Source organism: Lepidochelys kempii, chromosome 4 (genome assembly GCF_965140265.1).
Source record: "Lepidochelys kempii isolate rLepKem1 chromosome 4, rLepKem1.hap2, whole genome shotgun sequence".
Taxonomy (NCBI): Eukaryota; Metazoa; Chordata; order Testudines; family Cheloniidae; genus Lepidochelys; species Lepidochelys kempii.
The window spans coordinates 9352895-9376930 of NC_133259.1; the positions used below are offsets into that span (position 1 = coordinate 9352895).

Here is a 24036-nt window from a genome sequence, read left to right on the forward strand (position 1 = left end):
TGCCTGCCTTGCATTCTCCTCCTCCTCCTCTTCCTTCTCATTGCTGCTCGATGCCACCTGGGGCTCCTGGGAGGTATCCATGGAGAGTTTTGGGGTAGTGGTGGTGTCGTCGCTGAGAATCTCAGGCAGCTCCTCGTAAAAGCGGCATGCCTGTGGGGCAGAACCAGAATGACTGTTTGCCTCCCTTGTCTTATGGTACGCCTGCTGGAGCTCCTTTATTTTAACGCGGCACTGCTGTGGGTCCTTGGTGTAGCCCTTCTCCCCATACCCCCCACGATTTTGGCATAGATGTCAGTGTTTCTTCTGCTAGATTGAGCTCTGCCTGCACAGACTCTTCTCCCCATACAACAATAAGATCCACCACCTCCTGTGTACTCCATGTTGGAGTGCGTTTGCGGTCTTGAGTCTCTATGATCAGCTGTACTGATGAGCTCTCCACGCTGATCAAACAGGAAATGAAAATTCAAAAGTTCCCAGGGCTTTAACAGGGGAGTGGCTGTTTCCTGTGTACCTGGCTGACATACAGTGGAGTTGAAAGTGCTCTCCAAAGCAGTGACAGCGGAGCACTGTGTGACACCTTCTGGAGGCCAATTCATTCAAATTACACAACGCAGTGTCTACACTATCCCATGTCGAATCAAGCACAATGCCTCTCGCAGAGATTGAGTACAGAAGTCGACTTTACAGGCCACTTAGGTCAGCAGAAGGGACTTGGTAGTGTAGACACATACGTTATTAAATCGACCTAACATGGCTTATATTGACCTAACTTTGTAGCTTAGACCAGGCCTCGGTGTGAGAGGATGAGACATACTAATTCTACAATCTTGAAGAATCTGGTAACCAGAAACAAGAAATTCAATTAGCTAACCACAGATAATACTTCTATTGTTTAATTAATCATTAGTTTTAAATGCAAAGCATGTTTTGATAAACATTTACTTATGTATCCAACACATTTAAAGTAACTTTGTTTAACTAATTAAAGAAAAGTATGAGACTGTTTTTGTGTGATTGAATTTCCATCCAAATAGTGATAAAAATCATAAATAAAAAACCATCTAGTAAAGAAGAAATGCATAATTCACCATTTTCTAACATAATAAAAATGTAAAAATCTGAATAAATATAAATTGTTATATAATTGCTTAAATAAATATATATAGATATAGTGCATCCTCCTGATTAGCAAAAAGAATGCCCAAATTTAGCTGTAAAGGCTAATTTAATTGCAAATCAACATGTTTAGCAACCAGTGAGAATCGGCCTTTCTTTAGAAAAATAAAAAGTACAAAAGCAAACTAAGATTAAAATAAATTATTTAACTCAGTTTCCTGCTTGCTGATTATATCGTGATTAAATTGCTTTGATTTAAATCAATCCACCTTGCCACACAGAGATCATCTAATTGGATTTAGGTCTGTATAAAACTATTTCAACGTAGTGAGGGTACCAGGACTAGTAAGGGTTGAGGACCATTCGACTGGAACCCCGGTGGCTTCTGTGGCATGTACATCCCAGTAGGGAAAATCTGTAGAGCTGCAACTTGAAGGCCAGTATGTATTTTTCACCAGGCACTACTCCATGTGTTTAGCATGGCACTCCAGTGCTCAATTTGGGAGAGCAATGTTGCCGTTTGTATTTTGCTAAGAGCTCCTCATCCACCTGGGCAATACCACCCACTAATCTCCCACAAGTGGGAATGTACTGAGCAGGGTGGATTTGATTCAAATCACGAGTCAGGAAGACTCAATTTAATCATGGATTTCTACATAAAAGTGCATTTTTGTTGGTTGTTATAACCTTAATACATATTCTTCACAACTCAGAGATAGATGTAGGTTTCATTTTTAGAAGGTACACACTATATATATTTTTAAATGATTTATTTTGAAAACTTTTCAGAATAGTTTTACAGCTCTATCAGAAAATGAATGATTGTTTGTTTGGTTATTTCATTTATCAAAGGTAATTGAAGCAGATATTTATGAAGTCATTGGGAGGTGAACTATCTCCAATTCAACAGGTTAATCATTAATATTTGGAGGATTTTCTTGCTATGTTGTATTAGGAAGAGAACATCACCAGACAGACATTTTAAATTGTTTTATTTAACTGAAACAACAACGTTATGTATTCTGGATTTTTTCTACAACAGCAAACATAAAATATTTTAACAAAACAAGCATCTGAATTTTTGAATTTAGTTAAACATTCAAGTTTTTTAAAATCAGGTTTGTTTTTGTTAAAATTGTTTAACTAAAATAGTTAAATGAAATATTAAAAAAACAACAACAAAAATTAAATCAACTATGTCAGCCAGGTCAACATGAGAAACTTAAAATATTGGCGTCTGCAGCTAACTCAGTCGTCTTCACTTTCATTTTCTTGTTTGTTCATAATCTGGAAAAGAAAAACAAGGTTTCCTGCTTTTTCAGGTCCCAAATGATTTCTCAATTTGGAATGAATTAGTCCAAAGGAAGAAAATATTCTTTCTACACCGGCAGAAGAAGCTACTGCTGTTAAAAGTGAGATTATCACTTCAACAGTCTCTGAATCCAAGTGCTTAAGTGACTTCCATCAGTTCACTGGTGTGACTTTCTTTAAAACATTATCAGCAAACATATTTCTTGAATGGTTCTTATTCCCAAACTGGGTCACTTTTACAGCCTGATGCCATTATAGGTTTTCCCTTCTAGTGAGAGAATGGTATGGTAGATCTCAAATCAATAAAGGCTATACTCAAAGACCTCAAGATTTCTGGAATATGCTGCTCAAACAGTTTCACTTTTGTTTCAACTGCCTGTCCCTCCCTTCTCACATTTATCTCCAGAGTTCTTCTCCTTGTCCAGATCTATTCTGCCCCCAACCATCTTCTGTTTATTGAACTTTTTGAAACTTTGCACTTTTAGAAAGGTAAGGGATTGACTCTGTGTACACAAATTTGCAGAGGGACAATCGGGTTGAGGTCTGTTATTTCTTACCTTGATATATTATTTATTTTATTGATTTAAAAACATTTTTGCTGTTAACAAGCATGTTATCTCTGGAGACACAAATCCACAGTTTGAGAACTGCAAAACTAAGCCTCTCTGATGGTACCTTCTAGACTGAGCACTGAGTCCCATTGGGTAAATAGAAAGATTAATCTAAATCTATACAGAAGCCCCTGCAATCCCATAAGATTGGGTCCCTAATCCATGAACTATTGGAACTAATTTACAAAACTTTTCTTAAATATTACATGACTGTATTGTCTTATACTATAGAATTAGAATGTATAATCCTTATTCTATAATGAGATATCTTTGAGCTATAATGTATCTTAATTCAAACTATCTTTAGATAGGTTTTTTCCTCAAAAAGCATTTGATCAAAAAAATCCGATTTAAATGAAAAAAAAATTGATTTTTATCCACCCCTGGTATTGAGGCTCGCAAAGAAGGAGAGGTTATCCACCAATCTCCTGTGCATTCACACTCAGTGACCATCTTTCCCTTCACCTCAGAGTCCTGTATAACATCAGGACACTGGTTCAGGAGAAGGGACAGGAAGTGAAGAAGGTGAAGTCTCTTATAGCCTGAGTTGCTGAACATTTGATGCCATGAGAGGGCACTTGCCCATGTGTGCTCTCCCCTTCTCCCCCCACCCTCGTGGATGCTGTCTTCCAGGAGATTCTGTGTGCTTGCCACCGGTGAGCAACTCCCATAAGTGCAAATGCACAGAGGTGACTCAGAACATTAGACACCAGTAAGTACCTTCTCTTTATCTCCGTGCATAATGACAGGTTTCAGAGTAGCAGCCGTGTTAGTCTGTATCCGGAAAAAGAACAGGAGTACTTGTGGTACCTTAGAGACTAACAAATTTATTTGAGCATAAGCTTTCATGGGCTACAGATCACTTCCTCGGATGCATAGAATGGAACATATAGTAAGAAGATATATATATACACCTGTACCCCAATATAACGTGACCCGATATAACACTAATTCGGATATAACGCGGTAAAGCAGTGCTCCGGGGGGCGGGGCTGCATGCTCCAGTGGATCAAAGCAAGTTCGCTATAATGCAGTTTCATCTATAACGTGGTAAGATTTTTTGGCTCCTGAGGACAGCGTTCTATCGGGGTAGAGGTGTATATACATACAGAGAACATGGAAAAAGTGGAAGTAGCCATACCAACTGTAAAAGGCTAATTAATTAAGATGAGCTATTAACAGCAGAAGGAAAAAAAATTTTTTGTAGTGATAATCAAGATGGTCCATTTAGACAGCTGACAAGGTGTGAGGATACTTAACTTAGGGAAATAGATTCAATATGTGTAATAACCCAGCCACTCCCAGTCTCTCTTCAAACCCAAGTTAATGGTATCTAGTTTGCATACTAATTCAAGCTCAGCAGTTTCTCGTTGAAGTCTGTTTTTGAAGCTTTTCTGTTGCAAAATTGCCACCTTTAAGTCAGTTACTGAGTGACCAGGGAGGTCGAAGTATTCTCCTACCGGTTTTTTAATGTTATGATTCCTGATGTCAGAGTTGTGTCTATTTATTCTTTTGCATGGAGACTGTCCAGTTTAGCCAATGTACATGGCAGAGGGGCATTGCTGGCACATATCACATTGGTAGATGTACAGGTGAATGAGCCCCTGATGGCGTGGCTAATGTGATTAGGGCCTGTGATGGTGTCACTTGAATAAACATGTGAAGAGAGTTGGCATCGGGCTTTGTTGCAAGGATAGGTTCCTGGGTTAGTGTTTTTGGTGTGTGGTTGCTGGAGAGTATTTGCTTCAGGTTGTGGGGCTGTCTGTAAGCAAGGACTGGTCTGTCTCCCAAGATCTGTGAGAGTGAGGGATCATTTTTCAGGATAGGTTGTAGATCTTTGATGGTGCACTGGAGAGGTTTTAGTTGGGGGCTGAAGGTGATGGCTAGTGGCGTTCTGTTATTTTCTTTGTTGGGCCTGTCCTGTAGTAGGTGACTTCTGGGCACTCCTCTTCTGGCTCTGTCAATCTGTCAAAACAGAGCCAAACCAGACAGTCTCTACGCAAAAGAATAAATGGACACAAGTCTAACATCAGGAATCATAACATTCAAACATTCAAAAACTGGTAGGAGAACACTTCAGCCTCTCTGGTCTGCTGCAGTTTCCACGGTATGCATCCGATGAAGTGAGCTGTAGCTCACGAAAGCTCATGCTCAAATAAATTGGTTAGTCTCTAAGGTGCCACAAGTACTCCTTTTCTGATCACTCAGTAACAGACTTAAAGGTCGTAATTTTGCAACAGAAAAGCTTCAAAAACAGACTTCAATGAGAAACTGCTGAGCTTGAATTAATATGCAAACTAGATACCATTAACTTGGGTTTGAATAGGGACTGGGAGTGGCTGGGTTACTACACATATTGAATCTATTTCCCCATGTTAAGTATCCTCACACCTTCTTGTCAACTGTCTAAATGGGCTATCTTGATTATCACTACAAAAGTTTTTTTTTTTCTCCTGCTGCTAATAGCTCATCTTAATTAATTAGCCTCTTACAGTTGGTATGGCTACCTCAACCTTTTCATGTTCTCTGTGTGTGTGTGTGTGTATATATCTCCTTACTATATGTTCTATTCTATGCATCCGATGAAGTGAGCTGTAGCTCACGAAAGCTTATACTCAAATAAATTGGTTAGTCTCTAAGGTGCCACAAGTACTCCTTTATCTCCTGTCACTTCCTCATTTACCAGATCTATCTTATCTTCTCTCTCCTTGCCCAGGCTCTCCCTCTTTCCTGTTGTTAATCTTCCTTCATCTCAATACTGGCCTGCCATTCCTCTACCACTTGCAATTGTGTTGCCCTCTCTGGTGGCCCAGTGGAGGGGAAGCTGTTGAGGCTCTTGGGTGCTGAGCTGTGTGCATTTGTTGTGTTGCCTCTGGTCTCTGCTACAGAACTCAAGAGGAAGCTGTTAATGTCTCTTAGTAAATATTAACCCTGTTAGTTCTTTTTTTCTGTTTATTTGATTCATTTATATATTAACTATTCTTTAAAATCTTCAACAAAGAGTGTGTCTGAATTCTAAGGTGCAGAACACTGGTCCTATGCGGGAATGTTATCCATCATGCCTTATTTTAACAATCTCTGGCATCTTAATGTCTATAAAACTCCAAATATTCTTGGAAACAATCTCCTTAACATAGACACATACATACATACATACATACATATAGGGCATATATATAATGCTTACATAAGCATATATAGACTTGGGAAAGTAATAAGGGATGGTTGTTACAGCAGATGTTTTCTGTTGGGGACTCAGTAGGGAAGAATGATTGTTGGGTAAGAAAGACCCACTGAGAGAGATTCTCTTGAAGAATTGTTAGTCTTCTGAGCTGTGAATAATCAGGCCTTCACACATAAACCAGGTAAACTGAGAATGTATAGAAATGACATCAGAACATATGTTTCTGGGGAATATTCTTGGCAAAAAAGGTTTCTTTGTCTACCACCCTATATAATGATATTGGTATGGGAACTTCACTGGGGGAGTGAAGGTTGCGCTTCCCTCCAGATATAGTGAGACAGAGCCAGCTCTTGATAGGGTAATAACGTATCTCTGTATTCTGTATAGTGCTGGACTAATCTCTGATTGATAATCTTAGATTAAATAATTCCAGTTGAGCCCGTTGTTTAAAAATCTTGAGTCATTAACTTAGACATGCAACAAAGCAGTGAGTTGAACAAGAACTGCTGGAGACAGCACGGTGGGCAGTGTAACCGCACTGAGAGGTGGCAAGACCAGTGTTGTGTGTTGCTGCGCCACGAGTTCCTCTTCAACACAACTTGGTGGGGTGGGAACATTCAGGACCAATCCTCACAGCAGAGGCAACCTGCTCTCATCAGAACAGTGTTCCTACTCTCTGCAAAGGGAGTTTTCAAACCATGAATTATGCAAACTGCATGTAACTCTCTGAGTAAGAAGGCTGGCTAAAGAACAAAACTGTGCATCACTAGATTGTGTTAAACAAACAAATCCCAATGGTTGCTTGGTATGTTAGCACCATAGCTGTTAATGGCTGAATTATTTTAGTGGAAAAATACACTGAAGTCATTTCATCCTAAATTAGTTGTTGCTGTCATAATGTGCAAAAGACTTTACTGAACTCTCTCTCAGGAGGATATTTCGAGATTTTCTTCTTTCATGTATTTTTATACATTTGTGTATACATGTAACAGATGGTGAAACTCTGATGAAGAACTCTTGCATTTACCTAGGTCACGTACATTTCCTTCCCTGCGGACAGATTGCTTGAGCCTAAAGTGATCAGCTAAAATGAAGACCCTGGGGGACTAAAAATGATGAAACAGCAATAATAGCTCTCATTCGTATACCGACTGTTCACTAACTGCCTTTTTTCCCCCTTAAATTTTACAGAACAAAAGTAACAGAAATGCAGGAGAATTAATCATATAGAATTGAAAATGATTTCTCCACATCATAAACTTCCCCAGTGGATGTCTGCACAGAGTAAAGACAATGCTGTGGGTGACAAAAAGGTAGGATCTGATTTGAAAATCTAGTTGTGCTACATTACACAGATGGTTTCGACTAACGTTCAATATTAATACATTTTCAGCTCGCACCATTGTTCCAGTATTCACTGTTAACATATTTATAGCTTGTCTGTAGATTAATTGTATATATGTGGTACGTTTTTGATCCATTTTGCCCTACATAATTTTTCATTTGACAGAATAACAATCTTAATATAAATTTCACCATGTAATATGTTAGTACCGGTTAGTAAATAGTAATACTTTTAGTTCTTCCTTTTTCTATATTTCATTCATTTATATATATTAACTATTCTTTAGAATCTGTATCTTCAACAAAGAGTATGTCTGAATTCTAAAGTCCAGAACACTGGTCCTTGACCAGTAAGTTACCCTATTTAGGAATGTATTTAATAACTCTAGGGTGCCTTCATGTCTATAAAACTCTAGATATTCTTGGAAATCATCTCCTTAACATTATATATATATATATATATATATAAATTAAAATAAAATGCTGACATAAGCATATATAGACTTGGGAAACTAATAAGAGATTATTGTCATAGCAGATGTTTTCTGTTGGGGGAATCAATACGGAAGAATGATTGTGGGGTAAGAAGGATGCACTGAGAGATATTAACTTGAAGAATTGTTAGTGCCCTCAGCGGTAAATAATTATGCTTTGACACAAGAGTCAGGTAAACTGAGAATGTATAGAAATGACATCACAACATATGTTTCTGGGAGAATATTCTTGGAAACTGGGTTTCGTTTGTCTGAAATCCTATATAATGATAGTGATATGAAAACTTTGGGGGCGGGGAAATGAAAACTGCATGTCCCTTCCAGATGCAGGTAAGATATACGTACAGCTCTTAGTCTGAAAACAAAGGGTAGTAATGTATTTATTTCTGTCTTCTGTATAGTGCTGTACTTATCTCTGATTAATAATCTTAGATGAAATCATTTAAATTGAGCCTCTTATTTCAACAATATCAAGTCATTAACACAGACACGCAACAAATATAATTCGCTCTGTCTGTCTGTCAGTGACTAAACAGCAACATGGCATGAGGATTAAATTAATTAATAGCAGTCAAGACAGGAGTGTTACTGTGTATAAAACACTGAGTAGTACATTACATAGCTGATAGTCTGAGTTTACTATACTCTAGTGCTATGGAGTAACAGCAGTTGCTCCACAGTTAAAGTTGCAGCTGACTCTTCTTTATAATCATGATTATGACCTCCTTTTAAAAACCAGAAGAACTTTTATAACATTATATCAACCTCAAAATTCATTGAGAAGAGACTAGGTTAAATTAGGGTATTACTACCAAATCTGAAGTGATTTGTAGAAGGGATTCCAGAATAGGATGTCCTATAAATAGGTGTTCAGAGTTGATAGTCTAACTTTGCCACTTCATAACACATAAACTGAGTGGCCTGTATCACACCACAAAAATTCCAAACAAAGAAGATGGGAGAGAGAGAAAACATAGTGGTTGAGACTTAGCGCTCAGCACCTACATTTTGTTAATTTGAAGTATAATTTCAAAATTTGATTGGGATTACCAGCTCTGGCATGCTTATCATAGGATGTCAAATTGTGGCTGGAGACCTGAGTCCTCTTTTTAAAAACAAACAGGTACATTTCTAGCCTTGCTCTTTAGAGAAGAGAACTCGGAGACAACCCAAGGTGGGAAGGAGAATGCTTCCATCAAATGTCTTGCAAGAGGGACCAAATCAGCCTGCTAAGATTTGTGTGAGAATCTCCCCTCCGGCAAATCTGAGGAGCTCCACAGGAAGTGGGGGCAATTTTCCCCTTCCCTCCCAAGCCCAGATCTTTCTCTGTCCTCCCTTCCTGCATACCTCCTTAGGTCCTCTGTCATTTGCATCAGCAGGAGTTGGTAGAGTATTTCGACTGCAGAGGCTAAAGTTATGCAGATCTGCTCTTGGCATCAGCTGGCCCAAACGGTTCCTCTTAAGTTGCTGCTTAAACTATCATACTGAATAGGTTTACCTTCTTCAGTTACAAGATACTACTCCTGGGGGGGATTCTGCGCCAAAAAATTCAAAATTCTGCATATTTTATGTGTCAGAATAATGCAGTATAATCACACCAGTTTCAATAGTTTTGGTAATTTATTTAAACTACAATACAGGAAAAAGTCACGATAACTATTCAGCATTTCTTAAACACATGAAAGTTAAGTTACAAACACTTGGTAACTAATACCCTGCATTCCAGTTATAATCCTGATTTTCATTTAAATTACATTACAGAATACCAAACCGGTGGGGAAGAGTAGAATGTCATTTTAAATTGCTCAGACTTTCACACATGAAAGTCATACAGTTTTGCTAATCATTGTCCTGGACTTGGCTGGGTACTTTGGGAAGTGCTTGGTTCTGATTGTCCTGACATTTTATTGACTGCTTGGTAAATGCTTTATTTGCCCTCAAAGTCTTTTTTCTTTTTTTTTAAATGGGTAAGTAAAATAAATTCTGAGCTATAATCTAACCCCATTGTGCCGCTTTGGCACAGGAAAAAAGTGAGAAAGCAAATAGATCTTCCTTGCTGAGGATTCCTTTACTGTCATTTATAATAAGACTCCTTTACATCACTCTGGCAATGCAGGTGCCTTAAAACTTTCACAGGTTTTAATGCTTCTGGGGGAATTGACTGAGAATGGGGACAGTTAACTAACAATAGGCATGCTGCTACATTTCTGCCTCAGAGAATGAGCTCAATTAACCATCAACAGCAACTTTAACAATTTTACTACAACAGTCAGGGTGCTACCATGTGTGCCTCAGAGAATTAATTCAATTAACTCAGGCAGGCTGCTTCATTTGTGCCTTCAGCCTGCCTCCTGCATAATAAAAAGCCCTACACCTACATGCCAGGGAGCTGCAGTCGCAAGAGAGAGGGACAGAATCTCTCTTGCTTGTTGGCATGCACGTACGACCAGCTTCCCCCCCCCCCTCGTGATCAGGCAGGCAGGCATGCACATCCAGCCCCCCTCCCCTGTCTCTGAAGCTGTCTCCAGGTATGCTGGAGAATTTTTATTTTTTTTGGTGCAGTTTGGTTTGCCAGTGACTGTGCTATTGTGACTTTAGATTAAGCTCTTTAATGAACTGCGTTATAAATGCTGGGTTTTCTTTAATTGCACTACTTGGGCATGTTATTTGCATTTTACAAAACTAGTGCATAATACAAAACATTGAAAATTGAGCCCCTGATCTTACAAACACATAAGCAGGTTTTTAACTTTACTCACCCGAATAGTCCCATTTACATCTGAATCCTTCTTGCACCATCAGTTTTCGCTTAGGGCGCAAAGAAGGCTCTGACATCCTTGTCTATCCTGCTGTTTAACAGAATGGCTATCTAGTTGTATTTCTGTATCATAACTTTTTTACAAGGCTAGGTTATTGACCGTTGCTCAACGCCCAACTTAGTGTAGTGCTTTGTGTCTGGCCCCTACCCTTTGACCTGTCCTGCTTGGGTTCCAGTCCCAGGAGTTAAAACTCTCACCAGCATAAGAACATAAGCATGGCAATACTGGGTCAGACCAAAGGTCCATCCAGCCCAGTATCCTATCTGCCAACAGTGGCCAATGCCAGGTGCCCCAGAGGGAGTGAACCTAACAGGTAATGATCAAGTGATCTCTCTCCTGCCATCCATCTCCACCCTCTGATAAACAGAGGCTAGGGACACCATTCCTTACCCATCCTGGCTAATAGCCATTAATGGACTTAACCTCCATGAATTTATCGAGTTCTCTTTTAAACCCTGTTATAGTCCTAGCCTTCACAACCTCCTCAGGCAAGGAGTTCCACAGGTTGACTGTGCACTGTGTAAAGAAGAACTTCCTTTTATTTGTTTTAAATCTGCTACCCATTAATTTAATTTGGTGGCCCCTAGTTCTTATATTATGGGAACAAGTAACTAACTTTTCCTTATTCACTTTCTCCACACCATTCATGATTTTATATACCTCCATCATATCCCCACTTAGTCTCCTCTCTTCCAAGTTGAAAAATCCTAGCCTCTTTAATCTCTCCTCATATGGGACCCGTTCCAAACCCCTAATCATTTTAGTTGCCCTTTTCTGAACCTTTTCTAATGCCAGTATATCTTTTTTGAGATGAGGGGACCACATCTGTATGCAGTATTCAAGATGTGGGTGTACCATGGATTTATATAAGGGCAATAAGATATTCTCCGTCTTATTCTCTGTCCCTTTTTTAATGATTCCTAACCTCCTGTTCGCTTTTTTGACTGCTGCTGCACACTGCGTGGACGTCTTCAGAGAACTATTCACGATGACTCCATGATCTTTCTCCTGATTAGTTGTAGCTAAATTAGCCCCCATCATATTGTATGTATAGTTGGGGTTATTTTTTCCAATGTGCATTACTTTACATTTATCCACATTAAATTTCATTTGCCATTTTGTTGCCCAGTCACTTAGTTTTGTGAGATCTTTTTGAAGTTCTTCACAGTCTACTTTGGTCTTAACGATCTTGAGCAGTTTAGTATTATCTGCAGACTTTGCCACCTCATTGTTTACCTCTTTCTCCAGATCATTTATGAATATGTTGAATAGGATTGGTCCTAGGACTGACCCTTGGGGAACACCACTAGTTAGCCCTCTCCATTCTGAAAATTTACCATTTATTCCTACCCTTTGTTCCCTGTCTTTTAACCAGTTCTCAATCCATGAAAGGATCTTCCCTCTTATCCCATGACTACTTAATTTACGTAAGAGCCTTGGGTGAGCGTAGCTCTCGTGTTCATTGAAAAACACACTTTCTCCCACCACGTCAAGGTGCAGTGCCCAGGGAACGTTCAGTGGGACTGCTCATGGTCAAAGTTAAGCACGTGACTTCATCATACCTTAGTCCCCTTTGTATGGGGTTGGCTCTCTGAGTCCTTCTCCATTCCAGTCTGTCTTGAAGCAGTTCCTTGGAAACGCCATAGCTGATCTGATCCTTTTGTATGACATCCATCCATCTAGTTTTGCATCTTCTAACCTTTCTCTGACTCGCGACTTCTAAGTTTAACACCCTGTTTCCTGCACAGTCTTCCTATATGGAGTATTTTATTAAGAGGGGTTTTGGGGATGCATGAAGACTCAATGGGTTGAGAGGGTGCGGGGAGGGAATGATTACAATGGGATCAGTGGAGAAGGAGTGTGTACATTACTCCTGAGGGCATTCTGTACCAAAAAATTCTGTGCACAATATTTTAAAATTCTGCAAATTTTATTTGTCAAATGTGGAGGCTCCAGCATGGCAGTGGGGAGGACAGGCCACTGGCTGCACAGAGGTGGGAGATGATGACTGTGCAGCACCCACTGGGACACGGACTCAGCGGTGAGGCTGCACCCAACCCTGACTTAGTGCAAGGACCGGGCTTGCCCCAGAAACACTGCAGGGCCCTGCCCCTCTGTGCCAGGTGCACCAGGTGTAGGCAGGCAGGTTCAGCAAGGCAGGATCCAAGTGTGGAGCGGCTTAGTGTGGGGGGATCCAGGTGTGGGTTGAGAGGGTTCTGTGTGGGGCAATCTGTGTGCGGCAGCTCCGTGGGGGTTCTGGGTGCAAAGGTAATGGGACTCTGCAGGGAGGTCCAGGTAAAGGTGGTTGGGACTCAGCGGGGGAGAGGTCGGGTGTGTGTGGGGGACTCAGGGGAGGTCCAGATGTTGGGGCAGTGGGGCAGGGATCCAGGTGCAGTTGGTTGAGGCTCGTTGGGGTGGGTATCTGGGTGTGGGAGGCTCATTGGGGTGGTCCTGGGGCAGGGGGTGTGGGGCTCATTGGGGGTTCTGAGTGTGGGGGCAAGGCTCAGCAGGAGGGTCTGGGTATGAGGGGGTCTGGATGCATGGGGCTTGGACGGATGGGGGAGTAGCTCCCTGTACAGGGATCCCTCCCCCTGCAGCTGAGGAGCGATGGGTTCAGGAAGTGGGCGGCCAGGGGTGGGGAGTTTGCAGAGGTTCCTGCAGCCAGGGGAGAAATCTGAGGGTGGGTCTGACCCGGCCTCAGATGCTATGCAGGGGAAGAGGAAGTCCTGTCCTCCTTAGCCCAGCTGGGACTGGCAGCTGAGTTGGCGCAGGGTAGGAGCCACCAGCCGGGTCTTCCCCAGTCCTGCCTCCTGTCCCACAGTGATTTACCTCTCTGCTGGCTGCCCTGGACCCACGAAACTCTATATATTTATAGAGTAGGGTGCAGTAGGGGGGTTGCATGACTGCCCTTTGCTTCCCTGTCACAAAGTCATTTTTCTGCAGGGAAGCAAATAAATCTGCGGGGGACATAAATTCTGCACATGTGCAGTGGTGCAGCATTCCCCCAGGAGTAATACCTGCAGCTGCTTACGGAGAAGACTACGTGCGTCAGCAGTTTCTGCCGTACGTGAACCCTTCTCTCCCAGGAGATGTTCACAAAAAGCAAACAAACAAAAACCCATACGGTATTTCTCTGTTGTGAGCAGAAGATGCATGTTACAACACAGCAGCTGAATATAAGTGGCACATAGTTATGTACAAATATTTTTGCTTATGATTAATAACTATCAACAAAGATCTGAAATGCAGTTTCCCCCATCCCCAAAGGTTGTAGCTGATCTTATCAGGATATACCTCTCAACCGAGAGGTGGATGCACTGCCATGGACAAATTTCAGCCAGAGCCAAATTATAAATCCTATTTAAAAAAAAACAACACAAAAAATAACCAAACCAACCTCCCCGCCCATCTCCCCCCAAAAAAGAAAAAAACAACACCTTAACCAAAACTAAAAAGAAAATTCAAAGGATATAAAAACTGAAATTTCACACCAAAAAGGCTACTACCTACGTTTGCAGAGAACATTTTTATTTCCACTTTAGAATGTAACCCTAACTATGAAGATGCTACTATGTCCATGAAATGCAATTTGGCCAGTTTGTGTTGCCTTGAAGGTGCTATGGATTATTTTTCTACTGTGGGTGTGATTCAAGGTTGTTTCCAAAGCTGGTAGCCAACATAACACACTACAGTAAGAAATACCCAACTAACTGATGGCTTATCTTTGCTACAAAATTGTATGTTCTGTACAGAGCAGAATTAGCGAACGTGATGCTGTCAAAGACCAGCCGCGTTCAGCATTGTGTCAGGTGTTTAAGGATAAACCCTGATCTACGCTGACCACATAGTCACAGCCAGCATTGTCTGATTACTCTACTTTTTAGTCCCATCCTAGTTCTGTTAATATGTAGCAAGGACAAGGCCTGAGCCATTTCTTAGACATAATCGGTTGTTTTATAAGAAGGAACAAAATAAAAACCAAGTAAAGATTAGATGAAATATCAAGTACAATTGATATTACACTTAATATTTATATGGTAGTTTTAATCTTCAGGGGACCTGACTAATAATTTAAAAATTACTCTTCTATAGCCCAACATTTCACATGCTCCTGGGTGTTTTGGCTACGCTCCTCTCTGCAGCTTCGTGGGGGTAGCTCAGCCTTTTGGCGCTGCATGCTCTAGCCACGCCCCCTCTGCTTCCGCCTGCCGCCAGACTCTGCCTTTGCAGCAGCAAATGGTGGCAGTTTCTGTTTCTCCTACCCTTACTCTTCTGTTTTCTCTTGTTTTGCCCAGTTTTTGTGAAATGGGGAGCAGTGTTCTCCCTCTTCAGTGCTCCTCTTCCTCCCTGGGTTGGTTATCCCTCAGGTTTAACCCTCCTTCAGTCTCCACTGCAGCGTCTCCCTGCCTGCTCTTCTCCCCCTGTAGAGACATGGCAGAGCAGCTAGGAAAGCCCTGGGTCAAACCCAAGCAGTGCTCCATCGGTGATTGCAGCCTTTCCAGGCTCAGCAGATGGGGAATTGTGCCCAGGCTGCACCCAGCCTTCTGTCTCAAACTCTGTTAGCTCTCCCTTCACTCCTCCTCTAAGGAAGTGATTAGGGATGAATGGAACAAGTCTGATAAGGGCAAGCCTGTTCACAAGAGCCCCCCACCTCAGGGTCTGTGACATTCAAGAGCCAAAGACCTCTATTGCTGAAACATCAGAGGTGGACGCTGCAGTAGTATCCCTCGCCAGGGATATGGTTATTCCCTCAGGAGGGGAGTTCTCCCCAAAGGATTCCATAGATTGAAAGATGGAATCCACTCTCCAAAAGGACTTTGAAGTCTCCTCTGCCACCCTTCGAGCGTCCTTGGCAGCAACCTGTTTGGCTGGAGCATCTCTTTCCTGGATGGAAGATCTCAAAGGCCTTAAGCCCAGAGATCACCTTGACTTTGGTTCCATTTTAAAGAGCCTTCTTAGAAGAGGGCCTCATCCTCCCTGATTGAACTAACCTCGTTATTCCTAGCCCGATTCTTGCTTGCATATTTATACCTGCCTCTGGAAATTGCCACTACATGCATCCGACAAAGTGGGTATTCACCCACGAAAACTTATGCTCCAATACGTCTGTTAGTCTATAAGGTGCCACAGGACTCTTAGCCGATTTTAAAGAGTCTCTCCTTAACATCAGCATTTGTAGCTGATGCATCAGTGGATGCGATCAGGCTGCCAGTCCAAGCCATGGCTTCTAGCTGAATAGCCAGGTACCACCTATGGCTCTGACCCTGGATGGTGGATACTCACTCTGAGCAAGTCCTATGCTCGGCCAAGTTTACAGTTTCCCTGCTTTTTGGGGAAAAAGTTGGATACTTTGGTGGCTGACAATGTGGCAAAATCCACACACTCTCTCTCCCTTCCCCACAAAGCGCCTTCAGGAGAGTCTATGGACCAGCCTTCAGACAGAGGCACTCTTTTCGCTCCTCATCTTTGCAGACGTACCAGCAAAGGGACAAAGATTCTTCTAGGGAAAACAGTGGAATTGGGGCCCGGGGTGGGAAGTGTTGAGGGGGCAGCTTGCACCCGCCAATTCAGTGCAAATCCCAGAAACCCTGGAATTCCAACCATTCTGGACTTCTTCCAAAAAGACACAGACAGAAGCCTTCAACCCAGTACAGTTGCCCGTGGGTGTCCACTCTTTGTAGCATGCTATTCACAACATGCTTAGGTTTCCTCGTGGCTGACAATCCACAGGTAGCCAGATTCCTTGGAGCCAGTCCTGGTTAGCCAGTCCGTCAGCCAGGCCACTCTTCCCAAAATGGGATTTACTGCTAGTTTTGAGGGCCCTGACAAGCCATCCACTCGAACAGTTGATTTCAGTGTTCTTATTTGTCCATTAAGATGTGTTTTAGTAGCTGTTGCATCCGACAGGTGAGTGTCAGAGCTGGCAGTCTTATCTATGCAGGAGCCTTTACTGCATGTTCCATGAGGTCAAGGTGGGGTTCAGGACACCAGAATCTATTTTTCCTAAATTCCTACTTCTATGGCTCTCAAGAGGTTGTGCTTCCTTTGTTCTGTCCAAAACCACAGCAGCAAACAGAGAAGACACGGCATACCCGAGGTTTTTAAGGCTCTTCTGACATCTCTCTCAAGAGTACACAGTCCTCAGGAAGATTGGGCTCTCTATTCTTGTCCTTCCACTCAAAATGGCAGGGACTTAGAGCTTCCAAGTCCTCAGCTGCTAGGTGGATTAGACTATATTGTGGAAGCCTACAAATCATTGGCGGTTCCTAGCTCAGAAGTGATCACGGCGCCCTCCACGAGATCTGTAGCAACCTTGTAGGCGCCATGAGAAAATGTGTCCCCTATGGAACTGGCAAAGCGGACAGTTGGTCTGCAGCTAACACCTTCATTAAGCACTATAAAACTGACTTTCTTCTGCAGAGGCCTCCTTTGGCAGAAAGGTGCTGTGGGTGGTGGTCCAGAAATAATATAGGGCTTTTGGGTGTGCTCACTCAAAAGGGGGGTACTTCTTTTCTACCAAACTCTTGTTTTACACCCCTCCTTACGTCTGATCGCTGCTTGCTACTTCCCAGACATCCAGAATTGTGAGAGATGCTGCTTGCAGAAAGGAAATAATTGATAGGAAATTTTCTGTTCATTTTAAGGAATTCTACAAATTTCATATTTCCATGTATTGCACCACAAAAACTATATTAAAATAACATTATTAAGGTTGCAAATTCAAACATTCCAAAAACTAGGAAATGCCAGAATTTAGGTTGCCTCTGTGACATTAATTTGCTCCACTTGTGAATGGGTATATAGCTCACTGAAGTCAGAATCCTTGGAGATTTTATCTGCTAAGCCCTAACAAGTCTCAGCTGAACATGTGCAATTTGTTATAGATTTATAACTTGGCCAAAATGGGGCTCCTTTTTACAGGGATGCTAAAAGGCACATCCCTGACTCGAAAGCTATCTCCTGACATATTTCAGGTTCCTGCTCCACAGCATGGAGATGCTAAAGCATTTTGAAGAAAAGGTTGCCAGAAATTTTTAACCTGGACAAAACGTATTTTCCCCTAGCCTTGTTCTCAGAAATGATGAACTGTTTTGGCTGAAGTTTTACAAAAACAGGTCAATAAAAGGTTGACACCTGGCTTGGAAAATTTCAGCCCAAATGGTTAAAGTTTGGCAAATTTGTAAGCAACTGAAGACCGGGTCTTTAATAAAGGGTGGTGCTATGAGCTGTCTATTTTAAAATTCGTAACTGTTCTGCTAAATAGTTTTATAGTAACAAACCAATCCCAAAATTGTTTTGGTAGCCAAGACTATGGCTTTAAGACAGTTGTGCAACAACTGTAGTGCTAGTGAATGTATTTGCAATGTGGCTTAATATGTCCTATAACAGATCCTCTTCTAAATGCTGTTAAACAGAAGTCTCATGGTCAGAGGAGTGTTCTGGAAAATGACCTGCCTTTCTTAGAGTTCCATGGCTCTGTTGTTTACAGCTACGATGCCAGCGACTGTTCCTTTCTGTCAGAAGATATCAGGTAAAAGCTTGCTTGTTTTCTTGGTGTGTCTCTATCTCTGCCTCAGAAGGGTTTGTGTTTTTTCACGTGCACATCTATACCTGTTGTGCAATTTTCATACACAGACTGGGTCAGCTACTCAGCCATAGAAAATGTCTGGAGATAATCGAGGTCTTCTCTTTAGTATAAGTAGCAGAATTCTGTCTGGTTTTACAATGTTGTTTACAATCACCAAGTGAAGTTACAGTTTCTTAGGACTAAAAATTATCCATAAATGCTACTGAATGATGTCTGGAGTGAATGGAAATTTAGAAATAAACTTTTAACTTTAGCTGACTGGATGTAGTTCTGCATTTGTACCCTTTTTGTGAGCCTTCATGTCTGGGGGCAGCAGTCTTTAAAGTGCAAATCCTGTCAGACTCTACAAATGCGTAACTTTTCATATTGTGACTAACTCCATGGATTTCAATAATTTCAGTAGGACTACAGTGTGTAACGTATTTGTTTGAATCTCTGCAAGATTAGGGCCTAAAGATATCCAGTACATAGTGCATACAATATTTTTGGGGAGAAACTTAACATAAAATCATCAATAAATTGAGAAAAATAGTTATGAGAACTTCCAAAAATATATATAAGGAAGGAGTGGCCAGTTTCTGTTTCTCTCTCCCTTGGGGTGAATTTAATTACGGCCCAGCAGGCCAACAAATGGCTGTCTGTACTGTATAGGACCTGTAGTTAAGGGTATACGTTATTTGGAAGGTTTCAGGTGGGCCCTTCGTAGTAGGGTGAATTTCACCCTTAGCGTGGAGGCTGTTTGACTACAACTCTGCTAACAGCCCCTGAACAGGGAGTCGTTTAGTTGTTCATTTTAAAGTAAGCTATCCTGTTGTCATATATGATAGATATATGTGTAGCAGAATAACTAAATGGGAATTAATCAACTATTTTCTCTTCAGAAGAAACCTGTCTGGTGGAGATGTGATAGGATTTGACATTGAATGGCCGCCATCATATACTAAAGGGAAAGTAGGGAAAGTCGCCCTAATCCAAATATGTGTATCTGAGAAAAAATGCTACTTGTTTCACATTTCATCAATGTCAGGTCAGTGTCATTCTTTCTGTGCTCTGGTTCACATGGACATGAATTGCCTCTCTGTTTTAGGTTACTTGTTCTGTGCTTTTGCCTCCAGAAGCAGACAGTACTTCCTGTTTCCGCTGATAGAGAAAACCCACCCCCACTATAGTGCACATATCCAACTATGCAATTCTGTATAGGTACATTGGTCTCTGTCGGTCCATATAGGTAGTTTATATCATGAAAGTGCCACTGTTAATATGTAATTAATTTAATTAAAAAATCTTTATCTGTATTATTAGCATTGTAAATTAAAGCTGGATCAATTTTGAGAGAGATTTTTTTCGAAAGAGTTTAGTATCCAGTAGGTCCCATATGGGCACCTAAATGAAGTGGCCAGATTTTCTAAAGTGCTCAGTATCCAGCATCTCCCATTGTTTCCAAACAAGGAGGAAGGAAAGTTTCCTTCTCATTTACTCTGCTAATGTTTTCATTTCTCTTTGAAGACGACTGTCATAGCTTATTTACACAGTCACTTTCTTGTGCTCCTGAGGAAGGGTTTGAATTCAGGAAAGCTATCTTTACTAAAATAAAAAATATTAAACATTCATACCATTTGCCCAATATAATTTGTTTTCTCCTCCCCTCCACAGAAATGAAACGGTAGGCCTACATTTTGATGACAATGACCCTTATTACCTTGGCTCGACTGGCTAAAAACCTTACGAGTGGTCAGAATGCTGTTGGTTCTTAAAATCTGTGTGTTATCCTGTATTCCTATAGGGGAGGTACCAAGTATCTGCTGTGCAGACTAGTTCTAGCTTGCTTGATGTATCTGTGGCAAGCCTGGTATGTAGTGTCTGTAGAACTTGCACTTTTATGGTTGTGAATGAAACCACCTAAATGAACAGAGAGTAAACTGATGCAATGTTATTGTCATGTGTCGGCAGATGTTCTGAAGCTGTGTGAAAGAGGTTGTTAATCTCATTGGGGTGTTCACTCTAATGTTTGATGATGACGCTTTAAATGTCTGTATTTAATGGCTTATTTTAGCAAATGTGGTGGGGCACTGTTGAAGGGTAGGAAATTCAGATGGAAGAAAGGTACAAAGACATGAAAGAGGGAGAGAAATGATGAAAGGAGGATAGAGGAAGAAGAGAAACAAGGGCAGACATGCTGGTGATCCTAAAGGTAGCGATTTTCCCACTGAGTGATGATAAATGTGATGACATTGAACATAGGATGCGAATAAATAAAAGTTGAGTTACTAGTTGAAGGGTATGTATGTTACTTCCTGGATTTTTATGTCAACCTTCCATTCATATCAGTAGGAGATGCCCTGTGAATTGAGGGGTGTATAGAGTCCTAAATATAAACCCTAGTCCATGAACAATAATCCAACATAAACTTTGGAGTCTGTTCAGAATGGGGACCATACAAGTACCAAGATTGTATCATAAAATGTAGGCCAGACACACATGGTGAAATGTTGAGTCTGCAAATACTTATCAAGTTAGAAACTTGCTCAATTTCTACTTTCCAAACTTGAGCTTTGCACTAGGTGTGAATATATTTGGGTGCAGATTTACAAGTGGTTTAGGGCTTTAAAGATTATGGCCAGAATAGTCCAAGGTGGGTTCCTGAAGTCAGGCCTTAAATCATAATTAGGCTTCTAAGTAAGATGTCCAGAATAGAAAGCACCCACATATCTGGTGGAGAATAGGCCACTTCTGTTTATAGGCCCTGCACCAGCATCATGGTGCTAATGGGGCAGGTTCATGCTGTGGAACGCCGATTCTGGGCTCGGGAAACAAGCACAGACTGGTGGGACTGCATAGTGTTGCAGGTCTGGGACGATTCCCAGTGGCTGCGAAACTTTCGCATGCGTAAGGGCACTTTCATGGAATTTTGACTTGCTTTCCCCTGCCCTGAGGCGCATGAATACCAAGATGAGAGCAGCCCTCACAGTTGAGAAGCGAGTGGCGATAGCCCTGTGGAAGCTTGCAACGCCAGACAGCTACCGGTCAGTTGGGAATCAATTTGGAGTGGGCAAATCTACTGTTGGGGCTGCTGTGATGCAAGTAGCCCAAGCAATCAAAGATCTGCTGATATCAAGGGTAGTGACCCTGGGAAATGTGCAGGTCATAGTGGATGGCTTTGCTGCAATGGGATTCCCTAACTGTGGTGGGGCCATAGACGGAACCCATATCGCTATCTTGGCACCGGAGCACCAAGCCGCCGAGTACATAAACCGCAAGGGGTACTTTTCAATAGTGCTGCAAGCTCTGGTGGATCACAAGGGACGCTTCACCAACATCAACATGGGATGGCCAGGAAAGGTACATGACGCTTGCATCTTCAGGAACTCTGGTCTGTTTCAAAAGCTGCAGGAAGGGACTTTATTCCCAGACCAGAAAGTAACTGTTGGGGATGTTGAAATGCCTATATGTATCCTTGGGGACCCAGCCTACCCCTTAATGCCATGGCTCATGAAGCCGTACACAGGCAGCCTGGACAGTAGTCAGGAGCTGTTCAACTACAGGCTGAGCAAGTGCAGAATGGTGGTAGAATGTGCATTTGGACGTTTAAAGGCGCGCTGGCGCAGTTTACTGACTCGCTTAGACCTCAGCGAAACCAATATTCCCACTGTTATTACTGCTTGCTATGTGCTCCACAATATCTGTGAGAGTAAGGGGGAGACGTTTATGGCGGGGTGGGAGGTTGAGGCAAATCGTCTGGCTGCTGGTTACGCGCAGCCAGACACCAGGGCGGTTAGAAGAGCACAGGAGGGCGCAGTACGCATCAGGGAAGCTTTGAAAACCAGTTTCATGACTGGCCAGGCTAGGGTGTGAAAGTTCTGTTTGTTTCTCCTTGATGAAACCCCCTGCCCCTTGGTTCACTCTACTTCCCTGTAAGCTAACCACCCTCCCCTCTTCCCTTCGATCACTGCTTGCAGAGGCAATAAAGTCATTGTTGCTTCACATTCATGCATTCTTTATTCATTCATCACACAAATAGGGGGATGACTACCAAGGTAGCCCAGGAGGGGTGGTGGAGGAGGGAAGGAAAATGCCACACAGCATTACAACTTTAAAATTTATTGAATGCCAGCCTTCTTTTTTTTGGGCAATCCTCTGTGGCGGAGTGGCTGGTTGGCCGGTGGCCCCCCCCACCGTGTTCTTGGGCGTCTGGGTGTGGAGGCTATGGAACTTGGGGAGGAGGGCGGTTGGTTACACAGGGGCTGTAGTGGCAGCCTGTGCTCCAGCTGCCTTTGCTGCAGCTCAACCGTACACTGGAGCATACTGGGTTGGTCCTCCAGCAGCCTCAGCATTGAATCCTGCCTCCTCTCATCACGCTGCCGCCACATTTGAGCTTCAGCCCTGTCTTCAGCCCGCCACTTACTCTCTTCAGCCCGCCACCTCTCCTCCCGGTCATTTTGTGCTTTCCTGCACTCTGACATTATTTGCCTCCACGCATTCGTCTGTGCTCTGTCAGTGTGGGAAGACAGCATGAGCTCGGAGAACATTTCATCTCGAGTGTGTTTTTTTTTTCTTTCTAAGCTTCACTAGCCTCTGGGAAGGAGAAGATCCTGTGATCATTGAAACACGTGCAGCTGGTGGAGAAAAAAAAAGGGACAGTGGTATTTAAAAAGGACACATTTTATAAAACAGTGGCTACAGTCTTTCAGGGTAAACCTTGCTGTTAACATTACATACATAGCACATGTGCTTTCGTTACAAGGTCGCATTTTGCCTCCCCCCACCGCGTGGCTACCCCCTCAACCCTCCCCCCTCCCTGTGGCTAACAGTGAGGAACATTTCTGTTTAGCCACAGGCAAACAGCCCAGCAGGAATGAGCTCCTCTGAGTGTCCCCTGAAGAAAAGCACTCTATTTCAACCAGGTGACCATGAATTATATCTCACTCTCCTGAGGATAACACAGAGAGATAAAGAACGGATGTTGTTTGAACGCCAGCAAACATACACTGCAATGCTTTGTTGCACAATGATTCCCGAGTACGTGTTACTGGCTTGGAGTGGTAAAGTGTCCTACCATGAAGGATGCAATAAGGCTGCCCTCCCCAGAAACCTTTTGCAAAGGCTTTGGGAGTACATCCAGGAGAGCCGCGAATGCCAGGGCAAAGTAATCCTTTCACATGCTTGCTTTTAAACCATGTATAGTATTTTAAAAGGTACACTCACCGGAGGTCCCTTCTCCGCCTGCTGGGTCCAGGAGGCAGCCTTGGGTGGGTTCGGGGGGTACTGGCTCCAGGTCCAGGGTGAGAAACAATTCCTGGCTGTCGGGAAAACCGGTTTCTCCGCTTGCTTGCTGTGAGCTATCTACAACCTCATCATCATCTTCTTCATCCCCAAAACCTGCTTCTGTATTGCCTCCATCTCCATTGAAGGAGTCAAACAACACGGCTGGGGTAGTGGTGGCTGAACCCCCTAAAATGGCATGCAGCTCATCTTAGAAGCAGCATGTTTGGGGCTCTGACCCGGAGCGGCCGTTCGCCTCTCTGGTTTTCTGGTAGGCTTGCCTCAGCTCCTTAAGTTTCATGCAGCGCTA

General features: G+C 42.5%; 1 protein-coding gene across 6 annotated transcripts in view; it reads left to right on the forward strand.

Annotated features, from left to right (window-relative positions):
• The window catches only part of WRN (WRN RecQ like helicase), a 112078-nt gene that overhangs the window by 10727 nt on the left and 77315 nt on the right, over positions 1-24036 (forward strand). For 5 of the 6 annotated variants that reach the window (XM_073340321.1, XM_073340320.1, XM_073340326.1 and 2 more), the window contains exons 2-4: positions 7414-7535; positions 18295-18410; positions 19349-19494. In XM_073340321.1, coding sequence (XP_073196422.1) covers positions 7461-7535; positions 18295-18410; positions 19349-19494 — 337 coding nt within the window. In that variant the 5' untranslated portion in view covers positions 7414-7460. The remainder of the gene's footprint in view (positions 1-7413; positions 7536-18294; positions 18411-19348; positions 19495-24036) is intronic. The other variant, XM_073340325.1, reaches the window with a different exon arrangement.